Below are 20,837 nucleotides of genomic sequence, written 5' to 3' on the forward strand. Positions count from 1 at the left end.
TCCTTTTCTAAATCTCAAAAGAGATTTTTGAGCCACTCGAAAAAGTGGACAACAAACTTCGGTTCAGCGTGAAGAAAGCGCATCTGAAGTTATTCCGTTCTGCAAATTGGGAGGACGAGGTTGACGACACTAATGAGCTGTTCATGTATCAAAAATGACGGCGCTAATGATGTCAAAACTACAACTAATACTATAAGCGGACCCACGGTAACCCCAGGGCATGCATTGTAGCAAAAACACATCTAAACATATTTTTAGCCCCATCCTATAGCTCATGGGATGTGACGGTCATCAAAATGGAGGCTGCTGACGGTGTGAGAATCAAAATTGTCAATATATAAGGCACACGATCAACCAGCACGGCCTGACGAGGCTCGTACTTGACAACAAAAACTAGGATGTGACGCCAATGCAAGACATACGTCATGATCGAGGTGAGTATTTATATGAATTTATCATTAACACTAGCTTAACAGAATGTAACAGGGGCAATACTCAGACTTTCATCTTTCCACGCGCGGGATGCATTAGAGGATAGGTGCAAGTATTAGATATAACATTACTCTCGGAAAATACTTTAGGGAGGGTAAACAATTGTAGGGTCTACTGGATCCTCTATCACCTAGATCTTGAGGTAGATCCACCCTTATCATATCGCAATCCACTTGGAACAATTTGAAATCAGTTCAAAAATATAGTAGGGAACAGGACAGCAAGAATTGCGATCCATCAAATCACTCTCACGAAAAACATTAAGAGTAGGGTCACAACATTGGAGAAGACATTCAGTATGGCCTACAAAACGTCGTGGTCAATAAATATAGCTAAAAATTCTATCATCCTTGGGGGGGCAATGAGTTCTCAAAATTAAGGGAAGAAGTCAGAAAATCTCAACTACTTAACAAGTAATTGGCAACTGTACACAGAAAGTAGGAGACAATACAAGAAGGCAACCAGGGTCTCCAAGAAAGAGAGCGGAGAGATTTCTGTTCCGCTATCGCATATACCATAGATTCGGCGAGGTCTAGCCGTATTTTATCCAAAGATCATTCAATATCTTCTTGGGTCAAAAGACCAGATGGCACTTGTACTTCTACGGTAGAAAACCGTCTAGAACTTCTTTTAAATACTCATTTTCTTTCATTTTTGATAGTCACGAAAGAGAAGGTTGCATGGGCAATCAAATCATCAAAGCTAATATGGGTGATATACATATAACTAAGAAGGTCCAGAGAGGTACTCCACCAGGATGAGTACTATCTCCACTTCCTTGGTTATGTATGATTAGCGAAATGTTACTAAAACTTAGTAGTAGTGGGGTAAAAGTACGTACACTGACATAGCATTAGGACTGTGTCCCAACACGATCAGCGGGATCATTCAAAGGGCGCTAGGCGAGCTTAACTCTTGGGCCACAGGATGTGGCCTAAGTTTAAACCTGCGTAAAACAGAACTTATGCTTTTTACCACCGGATACAAGTACCAACTTTTACCCTACCAAATATCAACGGCCACACTCTTTCACTTTCACCCAGTGCAAAGTATTTAGGGGTAATTTTGGACTCCAAACTTAGTTGGACTCCAACTAAAAGTCGAAGAACAGGTAAGGAAATCTGAAATTGCTTTATATGCCTGTAACATATGCTAGGAAGAAGGTGGGGTCTGCAACCCAAGTATACATTGTTGTTGTATAAGGCGGTTATACGACCAATTTTATCGTATGGCTCGGTGGAAAGCTCTAGAAAGAGAATACAACATCAAATTATTTGTCAGAATACAAAGATCAGTCTGCTTAATAACAGTCGGTGCAATCAAACCACGTCCTATGGAGGCTCTGAACGCACTGAACTGGCATTTAGGTTGAATGAAGCGGGTCGCTGGAAGGAAAAAACTGATGGCCATTCCAGTTTATTACGACGGCAAACTCAGTATACCTCGAAGAGGACTGATAACATCATTTTGATGGTTTCAATAAGTATTTTGCCACTCTTTCCATCTCAAGAGGAATGGAATAAGGGATTCTCACTAAACAACTAAGACACTACAGTCTATACAGATGGCAGTAAAATGGATTTTCGTGTTGGAGCTGGTATATATTATCATAAACTTAAAATTAAAAAATCTTTGCGTCTTCCTAATGCTTGCAGTGTCTTTCAGGCGGAAATACTGTCAATTTTGCAAGCATGTAGGTTACTAACACTAGTTTACAAATTTTAAGTTTCAAAAATGGTCCTCAACCAAAAAGCGTTTTTTAGACTAGTTTGAGGTCGCTGAGACCAAAAATGATTTTTATTTTTTTTTAAAGAACGGTTTCCGAGATATTCCCAAAAAACCTGTTTTTTGTGCAATAGTGCAGTTATTACCAGCAATCTCGAAAACAGTGCGCGCCATTTCTTTGAAGTGCATAAATTTCGAAAGGCACACATATAACCTACATGGCAATATATAATATAATTCGTGTCAATGGAAGTCGTAGTTTTCACAAAACAGCTGTTGAAAGTAAAAAAAGGCATTTTTGACGTTTTTTAATATATTATCAAAGTTTATTTACTTTTTTCTGGAACAAACAATTTTTTTATACCGACATAAGATTGGTTTTCCGAAAGAAAATTTTGTCACCTACATTTTAAGCCTAAGTTTGTCTCAATCGACGAAAAATGGTAGAAGTTATGACCCATAATGTCAACACGTGTGATTTTGCAGCTTTTGACATGGCTATGTTTGAGGTCGAAAATACGCTTTTACTCTGAAACTTCTTCTTTTATGATGACGGAATCTTCGCGAAGTTGCATCCAGCAGTAGTCGCTCACCATTCCTTGATCCCAAAAGCCCTCATAACACTTTATAATCGTAGCAATATCTTGATAAATCGCTCGCCTTGTTCGTCACTTTCAGCCCCTAAATTCGGAGGAAAAAAATTCAAATGACAGTGAAGTAGGTGCATTTTTAACGACATGCGAGCACCCGTTAACAAAAACAAAGTTTATTGTAAATTTTCCCATAATTTTCCAATAGTTTTAAAGTATTTCATCATTGTATGAACCAATTGACGGTCGTTGTTGCTCCTGTTGTTTCCCAAGAATCCATGAACCACTTTTTGGAAAGCTTTCCAAGCTTTAGCTTCGGAACTGTCAAGGCATTGTTGAAATTCTGTGTCCGTAAACAATTTCTTTATCTGTGGACGGACGAATATACCCGCTTTGATTTTCTCTGTTGATAATCTTGGGAACTTGGTTTTCAAGTATTTAAGGGCTGTGTTTTCCGGTTTTTTTGCCAAAGCTTTAACAAAATTCTTCATTAGCACAAGTTTTATATGCAAAGGGGAGAAAATAACTTCTTTTTTCAACAAGTGCTTTTTTGATAACGTTGTTTTTTCCCACGACATGCTCCACACGCTTCGGCCAAACTTGTTGAGTGAAATGTTTGTCATCCGCTCTGCTATTCCAAAGACACAAAAAAAAACTATATTTGGTATAGCCACTCTGCAGACCAGTCAGTAGAGCGACAACTTTCATGTCACAGCATATTTTCCAGTTATACGAACTGTAGTCAATTAATTGAAGTAGCTCTTTCATTGTCTTATAAGTTTCTTTGACATTCGTAGAATGAGCAACGGGGATTGATGGTTTCTTGTTGCCTTTGTTCAGTAAGACAGCCTTAACACTATACTTGCTACCATCAATGAATAGACGCCACTCGTTTGGATCATGAGTTTCTCCAAGTGCCGCAAACAACTTGTTAACATTATTGCAGCAGCAAAAATTTTCTGTTTTTGAGAAATACTGTTCGAAATTTTTATTGCGGTTTCGGTAATACGTTACGTTCGTACCTGATTTCAAATAACCGCGGTCCTGTAGATGTGAAGCTAAGAGTTCTGATTTTTCTTTCGATAAGTTAAGATCACGACAAAAATCGTTGAATGCTATCTGATTAATTGGCTCTGCCTTCTGACTCGATGTGCTTGGGAAACTGCTGACATTCGAAATCGAAGCTGTTTTTAATTAAAGTGAGCCTAAGAACAGTTATTTTGCGTGACTCAATACGCAGGCTGGCATGATTTACTTTTGTTCGAAACCGTATTGTACGAGTATACATCAAAAGTATATACGACAGACGATGAAATTGTCTTCATTCACATAATATGTTATAACTTCTACAATTTTTCGTCGATTCAGACAAACTTAGGCTTAAAATGTATATGACAAAATTGTCTTTCAGAAAACCTATCTAATGTCGGTATAAAAAAATTTTTTGTTCCAGAAAAAAGTTAATAAACTTTCATATTTTAGTAAAAAACGTCAAAAATGCCTTTTTTTACTTTTTGTATTGCGAAAACTACGACTTCCGTTGACACGAATTATATATTGCCATGTAGCTTTTATGTGTGCCTTTCGAAATTTATGCACTTCAAAGAAATGGCGCGCACTGTTTTCGAGATTGCTGGTAATAACTGCACTATTGCACAAAAAACAGGTTTTTTGGGAAAATCTCGGTAACCGTTTTTTGAAAAAAAAAGTAATAATTTTTGGTTTCAGCGACCTCAAATTAGTCTAAAAAACGCTTTTTGGTCGAGGATCATTTTTGCTGTAAACTAGTGTAATCGCAGATTTCTCTTTTAACTTTTTTTCTAGTATACTATTCTTTCGGAAGGGTCGGAAGTGCTAGTTGGGTTCTGGATTAATGACCACTATAACCAACCAACCTACACTAGATTTCTCTACTTTTACTATTTCCTTTCTATATCTGGTAGTGAGTCTTGAGCCCAATATTTTGTTTGTGCTTATGTAAATGACGTCACCCGGTGAGTAAGTTTTCATGGGGAGTTTTTTCTTTGTTTACTCCTAAGTGTTTCTATGTTTTCTTGTCAACAGTTTTCATATTGGTCGGGGTTTTTGGAGACTCTTTTTCCGAAAAATACTTCTATTGGCTTCTTTCCTGTAGATAAGTGTACTGTGTAGTTGCATTCATATACTGCTCGGTTCAAAATTTCGAGAAAGGATCTATGTACTAGGTTCTTCAATACGTTTTGCGGTTCGATAGGAAAAACACAATTTTATGGTTTGAAATGCACTTAATTATTCAGCATAGTCTTCCTGAGCATCAATGCTTTTGTTCCAGCTAGATTCTAATTTATGAATTCTATTCCTGAAGGGAGAATCTGGAAGGGCTGCAAAATACGCTTCCACAGGTTATAACCTCCTCATCTGGTGAAAATCTTTTTGTACGTACACATTGTTTAGGCTTGGAAACAGATAGAAATCGCTAGGGGAATCTGGTGAATACAGTGAATGCTCCAACAATTTGAACTTTAATTCATGGATTTCAGGAACTGTCAAAATGCTCTTTGGACACAGTACATTATCCTGATGAAAAGGAACTGGGACTTTTTCACAAATTTGCTCCTTCAGTTCAACGCAAACAATCTACTTCATCCTTTGGAAAACGCTTTAAATGTTGCTGAAAAAGTCGAACTCGAATGTGATTTTGTTTTTCAATCAAAATATTAGACACACTGCCCAATGAGATGCCTAGGGATTGTACTAAATCTTTTTCAGTACCTTGTCGGTTTTCCTGTATTTTTTCTACGATTTCTGTTGTTGTTGCTGTTTTTGGACGTTCTTGACATGGATCGTTTCAAGACTTGTACGACCACGTTTATACTCAGCAACCCGTCTTTCTATTGTACTAATTGATTGCGAGAAGTCCTTATACACTTTCGACATTCGTTCATAAATTTCCGATGCTTTTAAACTTTCCAAAAATAAAAATTTAACCACCGCACCATACTTGATTTTTTGCATTGTTGAAAATACTGAGACACGTCGGTACCTACTAAATTGCTTGTAATCAAAGAATGAATTGACAGAATGAAATGAAACTTCACATAGAAGACTAATCACCATAGACACATTTTTCACCAAAAGTTAACAATAAGGGACTGAATTATGTAAATTTGGGAGCAGTCGATTAGAATTTGTTGGTCATTAGAAGCAAAGAATTCTAGCTAGCGTTTGAGTATGATCTACAATAAATATTTGAATTTTTTCCAAATCATCCAAAATTATATACATACATTCTGCCAAAAAAGTACTGGGAATCAAAATTTATTTTCGCCTTGGAAATAGGCTCCGGTCGAAGCAATATACATATGCCAACGATTAGTCCAGTCATCAAAGCACCTTTTAAACACGTTTTAAGAGCTCTTCTTTAGCTCTTTCACCGTTTCCTACGCACATTCTCTCTCAAACGTCGCATAACTTTCAAATAATATTCTTTATTTACCGTAGAAGCATTTGAAACGAATTCCGAGCGCATAACACCATTATAATCAAAGAAAACGAGTAGGATGACTTTCACTTTTGACCGACTTTGACGTGATTTTTTGGGTTTCGGCTTATGTGGATAGCGCCATTCAGACGCCTGTTGACTGATTTGCATGTCAAACTAATGTACCCACGTCTCATCACCTGTTATGATGCGCTGGATAAACGTTGTGTCCAAATTCACTTGCTCAAGCACCTCTTCAGCCACCTTCTTCCGATGAATTTTTTGAAAGAAATTCAACTCTCTTGGAACGAGTCGACCAACTACGCGTCTCATGCCTAATTGATGGTATAAAATGTTGCGAATTGGTTCGTGAGACACGCTAAGATCAAAACCTGCCTCCCTCAAACTTAAAAGATAGTTTTTCAGCACCATTTCCTTGACAATGTCGACGTTTTCATCCGTTGAAGACGTTGTTGGGCGACCAGATTGGGGTAAGTCTTCCACGGCTTCTCGGCCCTCTGCGAAAGCCTTACACCACTGTGTTTTTGATAAAGCACACTCGCCATAGGCTTTCTGCAACATTTTCAACGATTCGGAAATCCCGTTCAAAACACACAATTTAAGACAAATTCTTTGTTCTTTATTTTTATCCATAATGAAAATCGCAGAGCACACCTGCGGTTGACTATTATTGTTGTTGATAATTAAATGTCAAAAACAAGTTAATTGACAGATCACGCTCAAACTCTGCGACACTATAGAGGACATTCCAGAAAAAAAACTTAGACATATAAGCAACGTGCGCTTTTTAAATGAACAATTCCCGATATTTTTTTGACCAAATGTATATACATATAATATATTATATCTGTCTAAGATGCTCTGTAAAACTTTGTTGAATTCCCTTCAACCAAAGCAATTCCTTCATAGAGAAATGCTACACATATAATATAAGAGCAACAAATCAACACACCTACATAAATATATCTTTTAATATGCGTACAAACTTACACACAGAAATATTACGTTCGCCAAAAATTCTTAAGGATCGACCCCATGCAGTATCGAATGGTAGTTACACACCGACCATTATGCTAACCAATCATTAAGCTACGGGGGGAGCTGTACTTAATATTTTACGAGGCGTGTTCAAAGAGTACGGTGAATTTTAAATTTTCTCAAAAATATTTACTTATTCATCAATTTCTATTTAATCTCCTTCAAAGTAGTCCCCATCAGATTAAATATAATTCTAACACAATTATACAATTATTTTACAATTCTAGAGTCAGTTCTGATGTGCGCTTTTTGGTATGTCCTTCAGCTCTCTCAGCGGCTCAGTTTTTAACTTTCGCAATCGTCGCCCAACGCCGACCTTTCATGGGTGTCTTCATGGGTTCTTCGTGAGAACAAAGGCTGACATCACTCCCATTCAACAGATGCAATAGAAGGGAAAAGGCAAGAAAAACTTAGGACTTAAATGTCGTGCATGGCGATTTCAACGCCAGGCTGGGCAAGGAGGGAATTTTTGGTCCCACAGTCGGAACATGGTAGCATGCAGCACAAGATTCCAGTAAAAGAAGATAAACCAAACTGCGTGGCTCTCTCCTGATCGAAAAACGCGAAACCAGATCGATCATATTGTGATAGGTGGAAGACACACTTTTAGTGTTTTAGATGTACGCACGATCCGACGACCCAACATGACTCGTTGTTGTTGCAGCCAACCTACGCACACGCCTCTCTGCAGCAAACAACGTACATCTACCTACACAAAGAATGTTCGACGTCGAAAAGCTGCAATCACAACGGACAGCTAAAATATTCGCCACTCGAAGCTTACTCCTGCTCTCAGAGAGTACTGCCAACCAGTCCGGCATGCACGAGAAATGGAGCTACATTTCTCGTACTCTACGTACCGCTGTCGAAGCGGAAATCGGATTCCGGTGAGCCTGTATCCCAGTTGGTACGACGAGGAATGTCATACTGCCGCAGAAAGGAAGGATGCCGCCTATAGAGTCACGCTGCCATTGGACGCAAGGCGAGAGAGAAGGGCTGAGAGACGTATGATACGAAAGAAAAAACGAGAGGCCGAAACACGTGAGTGCGATGAGCTTGAGATGCTGACCAATAGGAACTGTGCCCGAAAATTCTACCAGAAAGTTCGGCGGTTTACAGAAGGTTTCCAGACCGGTGCGTTTCTCTGTAACAACAAAGGCGTCGATCTGTTGACTGACATCCAGGGTATACTTAAATTATGGAGGAACACTTCTCGAACCTGTTAAACAGTGATAGCTGCGCATGTCACAGAGAATGTGAAGATCCTGATACCCCAATCGTTAACTTCGGAATTGTCGTTCCGCTACCCGACCATGACAAGGTGAGAATAGCGATAAAGTGGCTAAAGAACAATAAAGCCGCGGCCGCCAACGGACTCCTGGCTGAGCTATTCAAACATGGCGGCGAGAAGCGGGTAAAGTACATGTATCAGCTTCTATGCAAAATATGGTGGGATGAAAGCATTCCCGCCTATTGGGATTTAAGTGTGCTCTGTCCAATCCATAGGAAGTGTGATCCTGCAATCAACAAGCGACCAGTCAGCGCAGTTGCGTATCGGCATCCTTGTCACTGTTGACAGTTATAATTTCGAGATAGTAAAAGACTCTGATTATTTAGAAACTATCATTAACACATAACAATGCCAGCCTTGAAATCTAATTTCTTTGTCAACAAGTGATACTTTGAACTAAGTAGGCGGTTGAGTAGACCTCTCTCGACGAACAAAACTCACACTTTATAAAGTTCTTATCATTCCCGTCTTGTTGTATGGCGCAGAAACGTTGACGATGACAGCTTCCACTGAGGCGTCACGTAGAGTGTAAGAGAGAAAGATTCTGCGCAAGATTTTTGGACCTCTGCACATTGGTGACGGCGAGTATCGTAGGCGATGGAATGGTGATCTGTACGAATAAAGATCCAGCTGTGAAAAGCTTGTATCACTTGTAAACATTTTTTTGACTCAGAGTCAGTCATCAGTGACCCCAACGGCAGTCTCTTGTCTGTCTCCCCAGACATTACGCGTTCACCCAAGGATGATCGATTTCCAAATTCGGCCTTCAGCTCTGCTGAAAAATGAAATTCAGCGAGTAATTTCGGCTGCTAGGTCACCGGGTACTCGGCAACATAATTCTGCCCGCTCATTTTACAAGTATTCACACACTCGTCGAATCAGTCGGTTCTGACACGACAACTAAGTAACATTAACGAAGGCTGTGTTGATTTCTTTTGTACATCACCAACACAATCTCGGTTCTTTCATAAAAATGATCATGTTACGTAAGATGATTCTTTCAAATTCGCTGAAAACCGGTTGACGTTATGATATTGGCCATACCTTGTAAATTTTTGTCACCACTTATAGTTCAAAACGTATTTCCTTTATTTAATGATTTCATTGAATAATTAAGTTATGAAACAAAAGAAAAAAATTACGAGATTCTTCACTTAATTTTTTACATAACGGAAAATAATTCCAGCAACCTGAGAGTCTGCATACAGTTTTAAAACACATGAAATATACAATACAAAAACGAAAAATAATACTGATGCTTTCCATTTCAATGCAACCGGGCTATTCGGGACAGGTTCTTCGATTTCGATGTAACTCAAATATGTTGCTCTCTGGTCAAAATAATGAGACACGTATTTTTTTGTTCGCCCGTTAAATTTTTTTTTTTAAGATTTATCGGCAATTTGGTTTTCCGCCTCAAAATCGATTTTTTTTAATTACAATATATAAGAACATTTTTAGTTTAAATGCTCATAATTTAATTAAAAACGAACCGATTTTAGGGTTCAAAATGGGTTCAAAATGATCGTAATTACTTGCACGAGCAACTTCATGTAGAAACAATTGCAAAAAAGTAGTTGAACAGTTTTTATTTTGCAAAAAAAAAAACTTCGAAATTTTTTCGAAATTCAATATTTCAAAAAGTGTATTTTTTTTTAACTTTTTCCTAATCAAGAGGACACCTCAAACTTCAATTGACCTGAATGCTCAGTAGCTAAAATGAGTTGTTTTTGAGTAATGAATTTTTGAGTAAAACACCTGTTTCGCACTTTTTGTTTTTTGAAAATAAAAAGATTTTAACTACTTTTTTGGAATTGTTTCTACATGATCCAAGATCCGCATCCAAGAAAATACAAGTAATAAAGAAATTACTAAAGAGGAATTTACTGCCAATATATTGTTAGAAATATATTTTGCTTAGGGATATTGAGATCCTAAAGTGCCAGCCTACTAAAAATAAATAAATATATAATTGGCACGTACACTTCTGTTAGGTGTTTGGCCGAACTCGTCCTCCGATTTGTGACGTGAATCTTGATGTTGTTCCACAAATGTAGGAACCTATAGAATTTTCAGTAATTAAAACATTATTAGGACAACTAAAAAAAAATCTTTCAGACAAAAGAGAGACACTCTGGGAATGAAACGTAGGAACCGCTGATCATGAACTAATTAATTAAATTAATTAATTAAATTAATTAAATGAACTAGTAACGAATAACAGTAAACGGCTTTCATAAAATTCATAAATTTATAAAATTATAACAGAATTAACTAATACAGTACAGAATTTTAAAGGAAATACTAGCTAAAACAATACAAAAGAAAAGATTTTAATTTATTATGCATGGACTGCAGAATATGTTAAATACGATTACTTATACAAACGGGAAAAGAGGAATTCCAAATTCATTTTACACTTTGACGAATTAAAAAGAGGTTGTCTGTAAAGTCGGTTTACTGACGATAGTTTAACGTGACAACGTCATAAGAAAGTATTGATGGAATGGTTGCAATTTTCAAAACAAAATTTTAGTTTTATTTGTTTGATAGATATTTTGTATGGATATAGAGGAGGAGGTAAATGGAATTGCAATGGAATAGGTCAAGTTATTGGGAGGTTGAATTAGTTTTAAAGGTTTTTTTCGAAGATTTGGGGCTTTATTGTGAAAAAACGGTACAAAATATTTTATTTGAAGTATTGGCCATCGCTAGCTACAACTTTCGCCCATCTTTCGGGCAATTTCCGGATGCCGTTTCTCCAAAATTCTGGCCGCTGCTTGGCTATCCATGACTCAACCCATATTTTGGTAGCCTCGTACGAGGAGAACCGCTGGTCCGCCCAAATCGAGACTCATATGTCGGAACAAATGATAATCGGAGGGAGCTATGTCTGGACTATACGGCGGGTGGGGTAACACTTCCCAGCCAAGCGTTCCAAGGTATTTTTTGACAGGTTGAGCAACATGCGGCCGAGCGTTGTCATGTTGCAAAATAACCTTGTCGTGCCTTTTTACCGTTTCCGGCCGTTTTTCTTTCAATGCCCGGCTTAAACGCATCAATTGCAGTCGGTAACGATCCCCCGTGATTGTTTCGCCCGGTTGGAGCAGCTCAAAATATACGACGCCGACCTGATCCCACCAAATGCAGAGCATGATTTTCTTGCCGTGAATATTCTGCTTGGCCGTCGGCGCTGATGCGTGGCCGGGCAAACCCCATGATTTTTTGCGTTTTGGGTTATCGTAGTGGATCCATTTTTCGTCGCCAGTCACCACCGGATGCAAAAAACCCTTCCGATTTTGTCGCTCGATCAGCAATTCGAACGTAAAAAATCGCCGTTCGACGTCGCGCAGCTTCAACTCGTACGGGACCCAATGTCCTTGCTTTTGGATCATTCCCATCGCTTTTAGACGCTTGCAAACGGTTGATTTATCAACGCCCAATGATTCAGCAAGCTCTTCTTGGGTTCGGCACGAGTCCTCGTTTACCATAAATAAAGTGATGAATAGCGCCATCTGTGTGTCACCTTTAAAACTAATTCAACCTCCCAATACATTTACACAAACGTGAAAAATGACGAAACATTTATCAAATTCATGAAAGATATAAGTCAACAACACTAAGAGGCATCATCATCGATTTGACTTTCTCAAGACACATTACACTTGAAACACTCCCTTTCATTTCCTATTTTTCCTATCATCGTTTATTCTCAACAGAGAAATGGTTCATTACCATGCACACAGGAAGAAGGCATATGCAAATAAAGGTATGTGAATTTATATACCTACATATGCGCATATACATACATATATACGCTCACTTAAATAGGAGAGAGCAAGATGTCGAACGTTGCCTTTCGTTTGCTTTGTCGTTCGTTCCGCGCTTTCGCTTGCAGTTCATTCAAGGTAACGACAAATGAGCAAGGTAACGACAAATGAGCCAGGTAACACTAATGAGCAAGGTAACACTAATGAGCAAGGTAACGACACATTTTTTCGTGCGTGATATTTTGTATGGATATAGAGGAGGAGGTAAATGGAATTGCAATGGAATAGGTCAAGTTACATTTACACAAACGTGAAAAATGACGAAACGTTTATCTAATTCATGAAAGATATCTTCAATTTCGATTGTGCATCAGACGTTAATAAGTCAACAACACTTAGAGGCATCATCATCGATTTGACTTTCTCAAGACACATTACACTTGAAACACTCCCTTTCATTTCCTATTTTTCCTATCATCGTTTATTCTCAATAGAGAATTGGTTCATTACCATGCACACAGGAAGAAGGCATATGCAAATAAAGATATGTGAATTTATATACAAATGCGCATATCCATACATATACATACATATATATGCTCACTCTAGCAGGACAGTGCCAGATGTCGAACGTTGCCGAACGCGGGGGCCGATTGTGCTCTTTGTCGTTCGTTCCGCGCTCTCGCTTGCAGTTCAAGCACATTAGCTTACATTTGCTTGCGTACGGAATAGATTCGTATATTTGATATGTCCATATGACTTGTATGCATCTTTACATATAGATTTGTTCTTTTTGAAAATTGCGCGAAATTGTATATGTATATGCATGTTTATATACATATATTAGTATACAACATATCTTATAAGGTATATGGTAAATATTAAATACCATACATTTTTTCCTTCATATATAATAGAAAAATTAATAATAACAACATTAAAACAACAGGTATTTTTAACAAACTTGGTTTTATTTTAAATTCTTCAAGTAAATCAAATTAAAAATTAATAATAATCAATAAGAAGGCATATGCAAATACAAATACGTGAATTTATATATGTACATATGCGCATATACATACATATAGGAGAGAGCAAGATGTCGAACGTTGCCTTTCGTTTGCTTTGTTTGCTTTGTCGTTCGTTCCGCGCTTTCGCTTGCAGTTCATTCAAGGTAACGGCAATAAGCAAGGTAACGACAAATGAGCAAGGTAACGACAAATGAGCAAGGTAACGGCAATGAGCACGGTAACGACAAATGAGCAAGGTAACGACAAATGAGCAAGGTAACAATAAATAAGCAAGGTAACGACAAATGAGCAAGGTAACACTAATGAGCAAGGTAACGACACATTTTTTCGTTCGTTCAGCCTGTTAAATCGAATTATAAGACGTTATCACGTCAAAAAACGATATAATTACATACAATTTATAGAAAATATCCCAAAATTAAACTTACTTGCACATAGTATGAAACAAGAGCTGTAGATCAAATAGATGGCAAACAACAAATGTAATAATGCACAAAATTGTAAAACAGAAATTTTGAACACTTCTTGTAAAATAAACTATAACAAAACATGTCTTTCACAAATTTTAAATAAAATAAAGGAAAACTGAAAGAAAGAAATGTTCAAATCGAAATTATAAAACAACGAGCGATATTGATCTCACGAGAAAATATTGTCGAAAAATTTGTCAGTAACTAAGTAACTTATGAATATCAAAGTGCTGTAAATAATGTTGATTATGAGAGCAGAAATTTTAAATTATTTAAAAAAAGAAAATAAAACTGTAAAAATTTACGCATTTTATATATTGTCATAATTTTGTGGATAATTTAAGCAAAGTTTAAAAATCGACAAAAAACTGCCAAACCAAACGAAAATATAGAAATTCAGAAATATACATACAGAACTATTTTAAATCAAATAAAGGAATTAACTGCAAATAATGAAGAATCGGTGACGATTCATCTTAGGGAGCTAACGACAAACGACATATAGCGGCACAATGGTAAATGTAAGCAATATCTCATATACAAAAATTATTGTATATTAAGTTAACGGCCGATCACACATAGTGATACAATGCTAAATGTAAACAATATTTCTTAAGCATAATAAAAATTTATCAATGAAATTGCCATGCTTTTTCGGTTGAAATTTAATTAAATAATATCTTCTTTGTCCACGCATTGGCATTACATCATAGCATAATGCAATGTCAACGGACTTAGAAATACGCACTTAGAAATTAAAAATTAAATTCAATTTTGAAATTTTGATATCTAGCGTTAACTAGCATATTTCATTACTCATTAAAAACGTATTTTTGAAAAAGCTTTATCAAATAAGAAAACATCATTAATGGCGATTCGAAGGTTTAATATTTAGCGTTAACCGGTATCTCATCCACAGAACCAGATTAAGAGAGCTATTGTTATTTAAAAAGCTTTATCCTTAAAGGAAAAACCTTAAATTGCATGTAACATATTCGTATGTCCTTTACATGCCCGAAGCATACAATAAGATGCAGAAAACAGCAAAAAGTAGCTTATAAAAAGTTCTGTCCTGGGCATACATATCTATATTAGATAAAATTTCGAAGCTATTACTTTTTGTTTTCTAATCGTAAATAATATTATTATTTATTTATTTATTTATTAATAATGAAATATAATTATAAATAACTATATTACAAAAAAAGAGGCACTAGCTACTAAGACTATCGGCCTGATGTTTATCTAATATATTTTAACATTACTGAGTATAACAACTTAGATTTAGAGAACATTTTATCATCATTGTATTATACAAGATATAGTAGATTGTTTTGGTATATAAACTTGTAAATATCTTTAACATTATCGGGTGAGTATTTTCTTAATGCGACGGAAGGTGATTGGTTTTTAAATATGTTTTTCCTACTATTGGAAAACTTAGGGCAATGATCTAAAATGTGATTTATAGACAGTGGGCGGTTGCATATACTACACTCGGGGGCTGCTTTCCCAGTTAGAAGGTGTTCGTGGCTAATTTTAGTATGATTTAGACGGCATCTTGTGAAAATTTTTAGCTGCTGAGAGGAGCATTTCGATGGGATATCTGGCCTATTTCGTTCCGGATTTATGCACTTGTGGGCATGCTGATATTTGCACCAATCGTTAATATTAAATTAGTATTTTCCTTTACGAATGTGGTTCTACAATTGATAATTGGGTGCACAGTAGGGTTCATAACAATAGGGACCAAACCCGCAAATTGTTATACTTAAAGTTTTCAGTCAATAAGCTCTCATTATTCCAAAGCTTTGAAACCCAGTTTTTGGCCTTTAATATAACCACTCACCCACCAAACAATTTTGCTGACGATACATGATTCATGATTTTTGCCACAATGCTATTCCTGTGAATGTGCGTTGGATTCCTTTATGACTTTAAGCAAAATGAATTTGATTTGGTTGAAGGAACTTAATTATATTGCAACGAAAGTTTTAACTAATTACACAGTTGGTATGTTTTGGATGATTCGCTCGTTTAAATAACGATACACTATTGAATTTAGGAGACTTAGGTTTCAATAATACTTTTAAGTTTTACTCAGTAAAGCTCATACAGCTCATCGTTCCTTGGCCTGCGATACTCCCCGTCACCAACGGGCAAACTCCAAAAATGTTCCACACAATCTTTCTCTCGAACCACGTGGAGTGGTTCGGACGTTGTCATCATCCACGCTTCTCTGCACCATACTATAGAAGGGGAATGGAGAGGGCATTATAAAGCGTGAATTTTTTTCGTAGAGAGAGGGATACTACTCAGTCGCCTACTTAGTCTAAAGTTTCACTTGTGGGCAAAAGAGATTCTCCGTTGGCTTTCAAGACTGACATTATTATCGGCGAACATGCTGGTTCCTAGGTAAACGAAGTCTCTTACAATCTCGAAAACATAACTATCAACAGTGACTTGGGTGTCGATACGCGAGTGCTCAGCATGTTTGTTTGACGACAGGAGGTTTAAATGGTAACTTGTTCAGAATCCAACTAGCGCTTCCGCACCATTTTGTTGTCACATCCCCCTTACCAACTTGGTTAAAGGTTATTTAGAGCATGACTATATCCACTCTGTGCGGTTCAGGAACCTATCAAGTTGTTCAGGAACAGATTTCTCAATTTGAAGTCTATGAGAATATATACCAGCTCTAACACCACAATCAATTTTACTGCCATCTGTATAGACTGTTGTGACGAAGTTGTTTAGTGAGAATCCCTTATTTCATTCCTCCTGAGACAGAAAGAGGGTGGCAAACCTTTTATGGAGTGCTACCGTCGGGATGATGTAATCAGTCTTCCTCGAGGTATACTGAGTTTGTCGCAGGAATAGACTGGCATGACCATGAGTTTTTTCTTCCAGCGACCCGCTTCATTTAAACTAAATGTACCCATTGTTGCCATCTTCTTGATATGAAGATCTACCAGAACAACGTGTGTCAGTGCGTTCAGAGCCTCCCTAGGATATGCTTTGGTTGCACCGACTGCTTTTGCGCAGGCTGATCTTTGTATTCTGCTAAGTAATTTCATGTTGTATTCTCTCTCTAGAGAGAGCCATATGATAAAATTGGTCGTATAACCGCCTTTATTATACAATCACAATGTATGCTTGGGTTGCAGACCCCATCCTCTTCCTAGCATACGTTTACAAGCATATTAAGCAATTTCTGCTGTCTTTACGCGTTCTTCAATGTTTGATTTCCATCTAAGTTTGGTGCCCAGGATTACACCTAAGTCTTAACACTGGTTGAAAGTGCGAGAGTTTGTCCATTAATATTTGGTAGGGTAAAAACTAGTAGCTTATATCTGGTGATAAATAGCATAAGTTCTATTATACGCGCATTTAAACTTAGGCTACAGGCTGTGGCCTAAGAGTTAAGCTCGCCTAGCGGCCTTTGAATGACTCTGCTGATCGTGCTGGAGCACAGTCCTGATGCCATTAGCTCCACATCATCAGCCTATGCAGCCACTTTTACCTCACCTCCATTAAGTTTTATTAAGATTTTGCTAATCAAGCATAGCCGAAGAAGTGAAGATAGTACTCCCTCCTGTGGACTAATCCTATGGACCCTCTTAGGTATTTTGATATTACCAATATAAGTTCTAATGATGCTGGTTTCCGTTGGATAGCATCAGTGCTTGCGTTATTAAATGCGCCGTCTACGTCTAGAGAAGCTGCCATGTTATACTGTTTATTTTATAGTGAAGCGCTGTCTCCGTACATTTGCCTTTGAGGTAAGCGTATTGTGCAATACATATACTGGAGCTCTCCAGAGAGCTTCTAATGTACATGTCTTAAAGCCATTCAAAAGTTTTTAAAACGAAGGACGAAAGACTAGTTGGCCTAAAGAAGTACTTCGCTGATTTATGTCCCCTTCTACCTACCTATGGTATGAAGAGGACTCTAAAAAGTTTGCAGCTATTTGGAATATAAACAATGTTTAGATACACTTCGAAAATTTCTATAAGCTATGGAAGAGTACTATCAAGAGTTTCCTGTAACATCTTTCATGGCGTCCTAGTTGCCTTCTTGTATTGTGTCCGACTTTCTGTGTAGAGTTGCCAATTACCTGTTGAGTACCTGAGATTAAAATTTGATCCGGCTTGTTCCCTTAGTTTCGAGAGCGCATTGCTCCACCAAGAAGGAAACGATTATTTGCTATATTTAATTGGGTCCTACTGAATGTCTTCTCCCATGCTGTATCCCTACTCTCAATGTTTTCTGTGAGAGAGATTTGGCTTATCGAAATTCTTCTTAACCTATTTACTATATTTTCGAACCTTTTCCAATTAGATCTTAAAAGGTTTCGATAAGGTAAGGTTGGACCCTCAGATCCAGCTCGTAAGGGAGTAAACTTATTCAACCCAGATTTATATGACTAATACGTAGTTCAAACACTAAAATTTGCGAGCTACTATAAAACACGGCGGTGGAAAAATTATGGTTTGGGAACGCATGTCATCAAATGGAGTTGAAAATTTCATCTTTATCGAAGAAACATTGACCAAACACGTTTATTTAAAACTTTTGCAAGAAAATTTGCTTCAAAGCGCTAGAAAATTACAAATTGAAGATTTTTTTTGGTTTTACCAAGATAACGACTTTAAGCACAACCCGCAACTTATACAAACACGGTTAATATAATATATAAATTTCCCGTCATTGAAAATTCGTGGTCGGTTTTGAAGACGAGTATAAGAAAATATGACATCTATAACAAACCTAAGATCAGGTGGAAGGCGATACTTGAAGAGTGGAACCAAATTAGTCCAAAATATAGAATACCCAACAAAGAACAAATATCGCCAAATTAAAAAAATTAGGAATAAATAGTCGTTCCCTTTACTGTATCATTCACGCCGCGGTGTGAAATCTCTGATTGTTTTTATTTTTATTGCATTGCAATGAAATGAGTTCACGATGCTTTGTATTTTATATTGAGAAGGATGATTACATAAGTAGAAGTCCACGGAAGTGGGGGAAGTTAATGATCGTCATCCACTTGGGAGTGGCCAGGACGATTTTCCCACATATGGTTCAAGCAGCTCACAACTTTTGGGTTTAGCCCAAGTATCCTCTGGGTAACTTCCGAACACCCGTTCGAGAGCGAGTCAACTTGAGAAGGCGAAGCATCCCAGGATGGCTGATTGTGCGATGGGTTTGGGATCAACCTCTTAAAAATCTCCCCCAATAAAAAGAGATTGAAGAGATGCGATAAACGGGGCAAGGCAAGAACAACTTAGAACCTTGCGACGTCTACTACAGCTGCCCTGTAAATGAGCGCGAATTCGGGGTTGGATTTGTTGTCGTCGCCGAATCCTGTCGTTCACTCCGGTGGACGAGCGTCTCGCAATAGTCCGCACCAAAGCGAGATTTTTCAACATCTCGATCATTTGTAACCACGTCCCGATGCAAGAAGAGAACAATGCGAGTAAATGTTCCCTGGTATGTTCCCATGAGCGCTGCTTCCGCCACGACATAAAATTCGTGTTTGGCGACATCAACGCCAGGGTGGGCAAGGAGGGAATTTTTGGTCCCACAGTGGGAAAATTCTGCCTGCACAACGAAACCTCCGGTAACGGACAAAGGCTGATCGTCTTCGCCGGCGCCCGAAACATGGTAGACTACCAGATTCCAGTATAAGAAAGTACACCAATCTACGTCTCTGTTTATTGATTGAAAAACGCGAAACCAGATCGATCATGTTGTGACAGATGGAAGACACGCTTCTGGTGTAGATATCCGTACGATCCGAGGACACTACATCGACCTGGTTGCAGCCAAACTACGCTCACGTCTCAGTTCGGCAAGCAACCTACGCAAAGAATATTCGACATCGAAAAGTTGCGATCGCCACCGACAGGCAGAAGATTCGCCACTCGACTCTCACTACTGCCCAACGATCAGGCATGCGCGAGCAATGGAGCACCATTTCTCGTTCTCTACGTACCGCCACCGAAAGAAAACTCGGATTCCGGGGAGCCCGAAAATACAGTTGGAACAACGAGGAATGTCATGCTGCCGCAGGAAGAAACGAAGCTGCCTATAGAGCCACGCTGCGATCGGGCGCAACGCAAGCCATGTGGAGTCGCTACCGAGAGCTAAAAAAGGAAAAGAGAAAAAACGAGGGGCCGAAATACGTGAATGCTAGCAGCTTGAGATGCCAATAGGAACAACGCCCGAAAGTTCTACCAGAAAATTCGGGGGCTTACAGAAGGCTTTAAGACCGTGCCTAGCATCCAGAATTATTAAGGGAACACTTCTCGAACCTATTAAATAGTGACAACTGCGCATGTCACAGAGAATGTGAAGATCCTGATACCCCAATCGTTGACGACATGCCGTCGTTCCGCTGCCCGACTATAACGAGGTGAGAATAGCGATAATGTGGCTAAAGAACAACAAGGCCACGGGAGCCGATGGACTGCCGGGTGAACTATTCAAAGATCACGGCAAGAAGCTGGTACGGTGTATGCATAAACTCCAGCAAAATATGTTCGGAAGAAAGGATGCCTGCCGATTGGAATTTAAGTGTACTCTGCCCAATCCATAAGGAGGGTGCCAATTACCGCGGGATCAGTCTTCAAAATATCGCCTATAAGGTTCTAGCGAGCATACCATCATCCAACTGATTGTACCTTATCAGTGTGGCTTTAGACCTGGAAAGTCCACCATCGACCAGATATTCATAATACGCCAAGTCTTGGAAAAGACCCATAAGAGGAGAATCGACACATACCGTCTTTTCGTCGATTTCAAAGCTGCATTCGACATTAAGAAAAGGTGTTACCTCTATGCCGCGATGTCTGGCTTTGGTATACCCACAAAACTAATACGGCTATGCAAGATGACGTTGCTCAATACGACCAGCGCCGTCAGAATTGGGAAGGACCTCTCCGAA

General features: G+C 38.3%; 1 protein-coding gene across 1 annotated transcript in view; it reads right to left on the reverse strand.

Moving 5' to 3' along the window:
* LOC128869966 (paired box protein Pax-6-like) overlaps positions 1–20,837 on the reverse strand; it is a 50,888-nt gene that overhangs the window by 14,231 nt on the left and 15,820 nt on the right. Inside the window, exon 3 of the mRNA XM_054112559.1 lies at positions 19,887–20,037. Within this exon, the coding sequence (XP_053968534.1) occupies positions 19,887–20,037 (151 nt within the window). The remainder of the gene's footprint in view (positions 1–19,886; positions 20,038–20,837) is intronic.

This window comes from Anastrepha ludens, chromosome X (assembly GCF_028408465.1).
Source record: "Anastrepha ludens isolate Willacy chromosome X, idAnaLude1.1, whole genome shotgun sequence".
NCBI lineage: Eukaryota > Metazoa > Arthropoda > Insecta > Diptera > Tephritidae > Anastrepha > Anastrepha ludens.